The sequence below is a fragment of the Watersipora subatra genome, chromosome 2 (genome assembly GCF_963576615.1).
Source record: "Watersipora subatra chromosome 2, tzWatSuba1.1, whole genome shotgun sequence".
Classification (NCBI taxonomy): domain Eukaryota; kingdom Metazoa; phylum Bryozoa; class Gymnolaemata; order Cheilostomatida; family Watersiporidae; genus Watersipora; species Watersipora subatra.
Window position 1 is genome coordinate 31,726,853 of NC_088709.1, and position 11,527 is coordinate 31,738,379.

Sequence of the window (11,527 nt, forward strand, 5' to 3'; positions counted from 1 at the left end):
ATATCACTCACGCTTTTTTAATGGATACTTATTGAATGTACATACGTATTCTGTGTTTAGGTCAAACGATGAATAGTTTTTTTTAGCTAAGACAACGTATGCGTTTAATTACAACAATTTTTAAGACGTTTTAAACATTCAACATTCCGACGTTGATTCAACACGGAATCAACGTCGGAAAACTATTCATCGTTTGACCTAAACACAAAATACATGTACGTTCAATAAGTATCCATTCAAAAAGCGTGAGTGATAGAGTGATATACAATGTACCGTAAAACCTCTAATTGAACTGCCTCGGAGTGTTGCTCTTAACGAATACCACTTTCCTTGCTTCCGAAGGGCGATCGCTAAGCGGATGTTTGGTATAAATCAAATTTTACCAAACCTTTAGAAAAGTCGTTGACAAAAATATTTTGCCGATGGTGGTAATAACGACGCTTATGAATTACGAAAAGTTGAGGTTTACGTCTATGGCTTGGATTAAAGTGATTTTCTAAAGCGATAACAACCGTTTCGGTAGTCGTTGGGCAAAAAACAGTTCGAGTTAACAGTGTTGAGTTCGAGTTATCTATAGCAATTTATCATTACATGGGAACGGACCAAAGAAACCGTTCGAGTTAACCATGTGTTCGAGCTATCCGTGGGCGAGTTATCCATGTTTGACTGTATGTCTAGTTATACATGCACCCAGCTGTGGAGAGGTTAATCAATGTTACCACACTGTTGTTTCATGCATTGTCGCTCCTTGCTTTGTTGTCCACTAGCTCTTGGGTCTTTTTCACTAGGCCTCTCTCTCCCGCAACACTGGATGACAGTTGTTTATATAGCAAGTTTTGTGTGTTAGTCCATTAGATTTCCATGAGAGCTGGCTTGTGTATTATCAGGTGAGACTAACCTTAGGAAAGCTTTGCTTGACAAGTCCATCACAATACCATAATTAAGCCAGCGTTTTTGCCATAAGTTTGAAATTTTCATAAATTAATCTGCCTTTAACGACTTAATGTATTTGCTTCAGATAAGCTTTCCACTTCTAGTATGGCCTCCGACAACACTTAATTGTTTTATAACGTCGATTCATAATTGGCAAAAAGTCTTGTAACGTGAAAGCAAAGGTAAAATCTAGATCAAACTTGATTTTGACCTGAAATTTGAAAGCAGACTTTTTCGTTCTTAGTGAATGATGACAGTCAAGTCAAATCAATTAATCGCATTCGCCCCATAATGGGGCATTAGAGCGATATCTTTATTAGGTAACATGAGTAGATTACTCTTAGTTTGGGTTTCTTCCTTCCTATTCTTTCTTTTTATTTTATCTTAACTCTTTCCCTTTTTTTATTGTGTTTTTTAAGTTTGGTTGGGGCAATGTTGTTATTAAAGTGGAGGATAGGGATTAGGCGGGGGCAAGAACTTTTAATAAATATTGAAGGTTCTTAGTAAGGTTGCGCAAAAAAGAAAAAAGGGGGCTAGCTGTTAAGGGTTCGCACAAAAAAGGAGTGTTTTTTAACATTGGTGTTGATTGCACCTTTAGTGCATTTGTGGCGTGTATTGTGTAAGTGGGCATTTGAGAAAAAATGGGTTGGTATTGCAATTTCTTCCCTTGTTATTTTGTTTTTTAGATTTTGGTCAGCCGTCCTCCGACGCTTTGCAAGTGTGGCCCATGACCACTCAGACATGAGGTCAGAAATCCTCTCATTTTTTAAGCTTAAACACCCACCTAAAGGCTTTTTTGTTCACAGACTCGAGGGAGTCTATGTGCTTGGATAAATATGGAGACCAGACAGAGGATGAATATTCATTAACTGGGCGGCAGATGCTTTTAAAAGAAAGGGCTTTTGTTTTGGGTGAGCAACTTCTGAGGGACCTCATGAGCATGTAGAGTGTGGATAAAGATTTGGTTATAGTCTTTTCTATGTGAAGGTTAAAGTTGAGTTTATTGTCTATAATGACCCCGAGGTATTTAAAGTGATTGACATAAGTTAGTTGTTGGCCTTTTATGAGATATTTGTGAGAAAAAGGGATCTCACGACACCTAAAAAAAGAAGTTGTCTCACATTTTGTGTTGTTAAATTCCATCTGCCATTTATCAGCCCAGTTTATAAGAAAGTCAAAATCTGCTTGAATATTTGCACAGTCAAGCATTTTAAATCAGTACTGTTATTAGTTAAATTGCTGTAGCTTCATAAGCGGCATTTAATGTTTAATAATAAAATTTGCGTTAAGCACTGTACATCACAACGGTTGTTATACGTTGCTACCCAAACTTAAATGGCTGTAGGAAACTCTATGACGATGCGTTAAACTGGTGCGCTCGTTCGGCGCTTTGGGTTAGAAATGGTCACGGTTGATATTAAAATGTAACCGTAAAACTTTGTGTAAACTTAGCATTGATTTTTGTATATTACATTTATAAAACACAGAATAATTATACAAAAATATTTTTATATAATATAATGTACGTAATACATTTATTTGTTAGTTAAAATCTTAACCTTATTGAATTTTTACGCCATAGCTCAAAAAATAAAAGCGGTTATTTCGTTTAACTGGGCGTCCGCCGCTATATTATTGGCAAATGTTGAAAACATTTGCCCATTCAACAAGCTATTTACTACGAGAACGTATTTTGTACAAAGCTATTATTGGACGGGTTTCATTATTTTATTTCATCAATCGATGGGCTAGATCTGCAAGCTTGAGGTTATTAGATTTTTCATTAGTTTTGAATACAAAACATACATTTATTCAAATATGCATCGGTCGTTCCCATTTTAGATTAATTGTTGCTAGTAGCTGTGAGTATGGTGACGCTGGTCTTAAACTTACTTTGCACGAAATTTATTTAGGTGTTCAATCACATTGTCAATTACGTAATTACTCTGCTGTTTACATATAGTATTATTTAATAGTTCACGCTTCGGTTTTTCACGATCAGTTAATCACATGTTACTGAGCATTGTATACCGTTATGTTCTCTAAGACAAATGTTCTCATTATTTGCTGCTGCATGTTGTTCTAAAAAGTGTTGTTCTCTAATATAAAAAGTTCGTTTCAGTCAATTCATTATGAAGTTGGTTCGCGCTTTTTTGTCTTTCCAATAAGCGATGTTGTTTTTTTTATATAAACATTGTTGCTGTGAGATCTTTGCATGTCAAAGCCTCATGACCAAATTAGTCTATGTTTACTCGCTGAGGGACTGTATCATGTTTGTATCACATGCCAACAGAGTAGATTGAGAAACCAGTTGAAATGAGCAAATGAGTTTTTAACATTTTTTTCACCTTACGTTTATGCTTTCTGGTTCGTCTGTGGGTTCCATTAATGATGACAAAGCAGACAAAGTTTTAAAACTTGTTCTACAATATTAAATATTTCAACCAAACTTTTAAATTATGTGAGCCAAGACTATGACTATAATGGAATTGAGATTTAGAGCGTTGCAAGAGTTGATTAAATATAAATTGATTAATAAGTTGCCGAATTGCTGATAACATCCTATAAGACTGGCGCAAACTCCTTGCTAAGGCAGCATTTTCGCTGTGTTTAAGCTAATCTTAGATAATGGCTATGATTAGTACCTTCTTTCAGCCATTTGTAGTCTTGTGGAAGCGCCCTGCCTTAAGGTTATAGTGATAGCAAGTTTATAGTCAGCAATTATACCTTGTGCAGGCTATGCGTTATTGAAAGTCATCAACAACACTTGCCAGGTTATTGATCATACATAAAAAAGATACTAACAAGCGACTCTGACTTTAAATGTAATTCGCTTGTGATATGCTTGTAATATGTGTGTGACATTCAGAAAGTAGTCCATGTTGTATCAATGTGATTTCTTGTAGGTTTATGCAAGGCTAGCTAATCTCACAACAAAATGTTTTATGCTCATTTTGTTCTGAGCAAGAGAGGGCCATTGGCCAAGATCTGGTTGGCTGCTCATTGGGAGAAAAAATTGACAAAAGCACAAGTTTATGAAACTGATATCGACAGTACTGTAGATGCCATTCTTGAGCCTAAGGTAAGAAGCTTATGTATTGACGGTTCGGTTTTTTATCTTTCATCCGCTGCCAGTGATGGTTATGTAAAAGGTTTGACTGCCAGTAAAATCTTGCTGTTTCTGATGTTATCACGGGCAGTGCTTGACATTGTGCTCGCTTGTTTAAGGCTGATTGGTGAGTTTTTCTGCAGGCATACATGTAATGTAGCTTTGAAATAGTCTGACATGTCATGTTAAAGGTTTGTCTATTCAGTCACTCGCTACAACACAAAAATCTTTATATGCTTTGATTTCATCAGACACATGAGATTTCGGGCAGAAGTGATTACAAACTTTATCTGAGGCAGTCGATCAAAGTTTGAGTTTGTTTATTCAGTTACGATTGTTAATCCGTTGTGAGCTCAAATGTTAATTACTTCATGTTTCTATCATTGGCAAACTTATTTTCCTATATATTGTTCAGTATCACTTAACATTAATATTCACAGGTAAAGTTGGCACTGCGAACTTCCGGTCACCTCCTATTGGGAGTCGTTAGGATATATTCTCGCAAGACCAAATACCTTTTAGCTGATTGCAATGAAGCTTTTGTCAAGATTAAGATGGCATTTCGGCCAGGTGTTGTCGATTTACCTGATGATCACAGGGATGTTGCCCCCAGTGCAATCACTCTGCAGGAAAACTTTGATGATTTTAATGTAAATTTCAACGATTTTGAGATGGAGTAAGTATCATTGGGTAACATGTTTATAAATGGTTTGGGATATTTTTAGCAAACTTTTTCACCTTGATTCTTTGTCTTTAAATTAGCTCCTTGTTCAGCAAACCCAACAATTATGCTGAGTTCTTTTGCACCCTGATCTTTTCTGTTTTTTCATATCAATGATTGGACACTTGAAACTTGTCAACAATATTCATGTCCATTTCTTGTTATCCCTAGTTTGTATAATCAATCATTTGCTAAGCTGTTGTAGTCTCCTTCATTTGTTATCTAAAGATGTAGTTTGCAGCTACCCAGTCAATGCTTCAACTTGAACACTTGTGCGCTTGAGAATTGAGAATAATGTTCACCGTTCTCGTAAAGTATTCTTGAATGCCCATCGATTGAAGATGGGTATCAATTTGGAAGTTGTCTTCTTTTTTTAAATTATGTAGCAGTTGAAATGTTATGTTATTAACAGTTACATTGTTATAAAAGTTCATCTTTAATGTTACTTGGTGATGTCAGCGCTGCTCTTTTATGTTTCATGACATGTAATTTGTGATGTGGAAGCTCCTGTTCACTCTATGCATAAAGATGTCTGCTTTAGCATCTGGATGTCAATTTTTTAGCACAATAGCTGATGTTGCACCCAAGTTTGCAGTTAATCAAAGTCGCCCGGAAGAAATCACAATCAAAGAAGATGTTGGCCATATCAACTTCATCACTGATGATGGATTCGGTGCGTTTAAACTTCCTCAGTTATTCTCAAAAGGCTTTGTTATTATAGCATTCTCAATATTTGTTTCAAGTTTACATTGGCACTTCTAAAAAATGCTTTTGTTGCAGGCGATGTCGGCTTTGATGACAGGGAGATGTTGAGAGAGGCTTCAAGCATAGAGGACTCTCTGTTTCAAACTCCGGCGCCTATTGGAGATGCTAGCACTTTAGCCGCTGCCGATGACAGCAGCAAGATGGATAGCACTCTTGCTAACCAAGAGAAGATGATGGCTAATGATGGCTTTGGGGAAGATGACGATGGAGCATTGGGTGGGTCGTTTTTCTCATCTTATCAAATATCGTCAGCAGAAGATAACTCTCGAAATGTTCGTTTTGTAATAATGTATTCATATTGGCATGTCAATGGCAAGCACTAATTGGTGTTAGCACTTTGTAAGTTCCAAAGTGAGTTACATGTGTGTTTTGAGTTGGTCCGCTGTGAATTGAACATTTGGAGTTGTCTTCCATTATGGAAAGTTTATCTGCAAGTTTATCCCCATCTCTTCAGAGGAAACTCCTACATTCAATAATGTTCCATGGCATGTCTATCCATGTTGATTTTGCGAAACTTGCGGTAACTTTTGTGAAATAATTTGCAGTTGTAGTCTAGAGATGTACATCACTATGTACTACAAGTTTGTTAATATACCGCCTTGAATTGTAGTTCCATTATGTTGTTTATTGATTGGATTTATGCGCAGACGATGGCTTGTTCGGAGGGCCGGGTCTGTTTGAAGACATATCTGTTGATCCCCCTAACATCTCCAACATTGAAGCTAAGCCTCTTGATGATGACACACTGACTGACATGCCACCTCCTCCAGGTACAGTTATTACCTACTAGTATGGCAGCATTTGTCACTTACATGATTGCTTGGCAGCATACCCATTACACGTTCTCAACGCAATTGTGTATTCTGCAGCCATTGAAAACATAGAAGATGAGGCCAGCACTATAGGACAAGCATCATCCATCATGGCGCAGACTACTGCTTCTGAGACCACTCTGCTTACCAATGATGACGAGGCTTTTGCTCTGCAACCGTTAGATAATACTAGCATTGTCACTGGTTAGTGCCCGAGATTATATTTTGTAGTAGTTTGTCATTATGGTGATTGGGTCAGGCTAGAAAGTATTAATTTTTTTACCTATTTTTGGTTGCATCAAGTAGAGATAGATACATTTGGTCACCATTTTAATATTTGTTATTAAGATGTTCATCCACATCACTGATTGGGTCTCCAATGTTAGGAAATACTTAATAGATCTGTCAAAGTTGACAACACTGGGCACCGGTTAATGTGTGTATTCCCTTAACGCGTGCAGGTGTTTCGGGTGTTAGCGTGGAGAGGAGGCCGAAGAGGCGCAGGAAGTTGATGGTAGATGAGCAGAAGGGCATCGACTCGCAGTCTATGAAAGAACAACTGATTCAAACAAATGACATCGTTACAACTCTTGATCTCGCTCCACCCACTCTCAAGCTCATGCACTGGAAGGAAAGCGGAACCGTGGAGAAGTTATTCGGTCTATCTGGTCGGCACATCCCGAACAAGTCATTGCAGAAGGTTCGTTGCGATTGGCCATGTTTGGCTGTGATCGCAAGTACAGTGAGGTAGACGCTCCTATAACGTAAATTTACAGCGTAAATTTTATTTAACGCAAAGGATTTATGCAGTTTTTGCTTCGTAGTGCGTAGGAACTTCCATATAACGTGAAGAGTCAAGTTGGTGCAAGTTCCCAAACCCAAATTAAATTATGAAAATCCTATCATTAGGCTTAATTAAAAATGTCTCTTTTCCTACCGCACTATGGAGAGACAACGGGGTATAGGGGTATCTCTATTATATATATATTAGTTCCTGCACAGTCTAGCATGTCGTGAGAGATTGCACATGGCAACCTACATATTCTCTTTGCTTTATATGGTGTGACGATAAAGCACAGAGAATATGTAAGTGCACAATTATTCAGAAATATCTAAAGACAGTCGATTGGTGCAGGTGTTAGTATCAGCCTACCATGTTGAATGGCACAAATTGGAGTCTTACAAATCAATCTTTTATCCTAAACTCTAAACTAGCTCTGCAAAAATGGACGGACATATAGACACTACTCCCACGGAAGTAAAAAAAATTCTTCTCTTCAGCATAGACCTTGCAGTCTTTCGATTTAAATCATAACTATCACATACAACTTTTATCGTATTTATTAGGTAAATCAGACACATTGATTCCGATTTTGTACTCAAAATAAAGATTGGTCCATTAACTTTTAGAGTAATGAAGGCTTTTTTACAGCGTTTTAATGTCAGTCTCGAAAACAACACGATCGGCGCAACAAGCTCCGCCCATAAACACGTGATGTAACCTAGCTTTTTAGGAATGGAAGTTAGGGATGTTTAGACCGATTTAGAATAATAGAGGTGGGTGTTTTAAAATCCATTATTATCTAAATTCAGCCTTAAAAATAATCTGTCTTTTCTTAACGGTAGATAAGCTATTGAACATTGCATATTTAAAAATGAGCTCAAAAAAGCGCGATAACTACGCTAGCTTGTGGTAAAACCTCGCTTTTTTAGCTCATTTTTCTCGGCGTTCAGCCTATTTAATTATCATGTAACAAGACACTAGCGATTTTGAATAGCTTATCTACCATTCATAAAAGACAGATTATTTAACAGGCTGTATTTAGATAATATTGGGTTCTAAGACACCCATCTCTATTATTTTAAATCAGACTAAACATCCCTTCCTGAAACTTCCACCAAACTTCCGTTCCTGAAAAAGCTAAGTTTCATCACATATTTATGGGCGGAGCTTGTTATGCCGATCGTGTTGTTTTTGAGACGGATATTGAAACGCTTTAAAAAAGTCTTGATGACTTTGAAGGTTAGTTCACCAATCTTTATTTTGAGTACAAAATCGGAATCAGCGCGTCTGGTTTATCTAGAAAACACGATAAAATTTGTACGTGACGGTTGTAGTTTAAGTTGACGTTGAAGATGTGCGCGTAAAATTGGCATAATCGTCAACCCTAAACCAAGCAAAAGTGATGTAAAGGAGAAATGTTGTTGATACAAATCAATAATACCACAGTTATTGAGGTAAAATTTATGTTTTAGTTTTTGTGCTATATGAAGGGCCACATAGGTGTGTTTTGGATAATCTTGGAACAGATTAGGCAATTTACATATACAGTCAAACATGGATAACTCGCCCTCGGATAGCTTGAACACATGGTTAACTCGAACGGTTTTGTTTGGTCCGTTCCCACGCAATGATAAATTGCTTCAGATAACTCGACCTTAACTCCGTTAACTCGAACAGTTTTTTGCCCAACGGCTACCGAGACGGTTGTTATCGCTTTAGAATATCACTTTATTCCAAGCCATGGAGATAAACCTCAACTTTTAGTAGTTCACATGTGTCGTTATTACCATTATCGGCAAAATATTTTTGTCAACGACTTTTCTAAAGGTTTGGTAAAATTTGATTTTTACCAAACATCCGCTTAGCGATGGCCCTTCGAAACCCAGGAAAAGCGAGGTAACCTTCGGATAAACTTCAAGAAAAATCGGCAATTTTGATCTTGGTTAAAACGCTCAAAAGAGAAAGATTTATTTTCTTCTGAGCATTTCAACAGCGATCAAGTTTTGCCAATTTTAATCTGAAAAACGTCTTGGCAGCCACATCACCTAAAACAACAAACAAATCTCAAGTGATAGAAAAATATCTATACTTTCTGATAAAAATTTTTATAACTTCACATTAGAAGCATTTAATTTGAAACCAGACATTTATGTTTTTTATTTATATATAGTTTGTATATGTACATGTATCTACTAGTAAACTCATGCACTTGTGACAGTGCTCTGATAACATCAACGCTCTGATTACTGCCAACACTTTCACTTGGTCCCTTGAAGTTTGAATTATCCATGTTTGACTGTATTCAACTGTTCGTATAAAATATCAAATCCTTGTAACGCATGCGCAGTCGGAATGGATTATTTATGTTGTAGGAGTGTCTACTGTATTTTACATGGTGCGTTAGATTCATGTTAACTCATCTGTATATACTTTGCTGGTAGGATACGTATTTTAAAAGATTTTTTGGTCGCAGATCTTTGCACACTATTTTATTCATTAGGTTAATTTTTAGTTAAAAAACTCGAAACACAGTTGCTGTGCTATTGCAGCAAAGACTCTTCTATTGGCGTAGTTGTAGAAGGCTTGATTATTCTGGGTTAAAGTATCATCCGTAAAAGCTTTTGGTTTTGCTACATTTGTGGTAAACTCTTATAGTTATACACCCGTAACCTCACGGTTCATGTGCCGCAATCCATAGTTGAGGAAGAAGATAAACGATCAAAGAGGAGCAGAAGTCCTGAACCAGAACAACCCCGTGACCAACCTAATGACACATTTGGTAAGTTGCTACATCATGTTGTTTGTTGTTCATGAGCTCCACATTTTGGTCTTTCAGTTGGATGGTCGTCCTTATGTTCAGCGTGTACAAATCAACTTTCGTGATTGTTGGCAATTTCAATAAGCTCATATACCTTCATGGAATTATCTTAATCATGTTGATAAGTCTGTTCATTGATAAGTTTGTTCTCAGTGATGCCTGAACAAATCAATGAGAGTTTGTTCACGCATCTCACAGAAATGCGTGAGATTTTTGCTGTACAAAAATCTCATTTTTCACGCGTTGTTTTTTTTCGGTGTGATTGCTGTTCGTCGGAGATGTATTTTGGCGACACTGTTGTCCGTTTAGTTGTGACGACTGGTGGTATTGATATTGTAGCAGTTCCAGCCGTACCAGATGTCAGTCAGGTACCCGAGGCCGACAACACCCCCATCCCTCCAGAGGAAACTCCTACATCCAATGATGTTCCAGAGCCACCTACATTGGAGGATGAGACCCCAAGAAAACGACCGCGATTAGATAAAACTGCCAAGGAAGCCGCCGAAGATAAGCCAAAAGCTGATGAGGTGGACAGCGGGGATGAGATTGAAGCACCTACTCTGGAGGAACAGGTTGGTTAAACACCGCAAATGTACACGCAGTGCGAGAGAGCTTATTAGATACAACTAACTAGCATTGCACACAAGTATTTATTTGTAAATATATTGCTGCCAGGGGTAATTGTGATGTTATACAATGCAGGAGAACAACATAGTAGCGGAGGAGAGTACAGGTGATGAGGTGGAAGACAAAAGACTTAATCGTCGCACACATACCATGCTCACAACACTCGGCAGACAATTTGATAGTAGCAATACTGTTAGCCTCCTCGATATGCTTAAGAAGAATCATAGTCGGAAGCAGGCCGCTGCCAAATTTTACACGTGCCTCGTTTTGCAGAAGCACAGTATGGTGTGTCTTCAGCAGGATGAACCATTCGCTGATATTGTTATTAGTCGTGGTAGTAGCTTTGTTCGGTCGGGATAATGTCTGTGGAACTAAATCTCTCTCGATCAATTCTATGTTTAGTTATATGCAGCGCTATGTGTTTTTCTTTTTAAATAGCCTGCTTGCAAATGTGATGCTGTACCCATATTACCGTTCTTGCTCGGTGACTCATCTTGCGTTTGTTTTCAATCACCTGCAGGCCTAGTCAATTGTGGTCCATTTATTCTAGTAATTTTTTCTTACTTTTTTTTGTATATGCATCCACTCTTATATCGGTTTATTTCATAAAGTGTACAGTATTTTATATATGAATTTCTTGTATTTTAAATTTTGTGTAAATAGCATGTTGGGACCTGAGTCTTAGTATATAAACAAACATTAAGTTATGAGTTAATGTTATAAGGTTTTATCTCTAATTGTAATAAAATTGTTGGATATCCTGTAATGCGAGTATATTTTATTTTCTTCAGATGTAGTTACCAAACCTTTGAAGCTACTGGTTTCTTGTACTGGTATTTAATTTCAGGAGTTGAAAGCTGGATTGGAAGCTCCAATGAGGATTTAGTTGTTTATATTTTTGGGATGTCACTCTTGTCGTTAAAAGCAATAGTTGTACACATAGACCTATTACCTATAC

The 11,527-nt window shown here is 37.3% G+C and overlaps 1 protein-coding gene across 1 annotated transcript; it reads left to right on the forward strand.

Moving 5' to 3' along the window:
• The first annotated feature begins 2,523 nt into the window (after positions 1–2,523).
• On the forward strand, positions 2,524–11,329 carry LOC137388841 (double-strand-break repair protein rad21 homolog). The gene is made up of 11 exons (XM_068075303.1): positions 2,524–2,700; positions 3,840–4,015; positions 4,483–4,718; positions 5,327–5,436; positions 5,544–5,744; positions 6,176–6,298; positions 6,398–6,544; positions 6,802–7,040; positions 9,780–9,903; positions 10,282–10,514; positions 10,645–11,329. The coding sequence occupies exons 2-11, from the start codon at positions 3,872–3,874 to the stop codon at positions 10,927–10,929; spliced, it is 1,842 nt and encodes a 613-aa protein (XP_067931404.1). The 5' UTR covers positions 2,524–2,700; positions 3,840–3,871; the 3' UTR covers positions 10,930–11,329.
• The last annotated feature ends 198 nt before the right edge of the window (positions 11,330–11,527 follow it).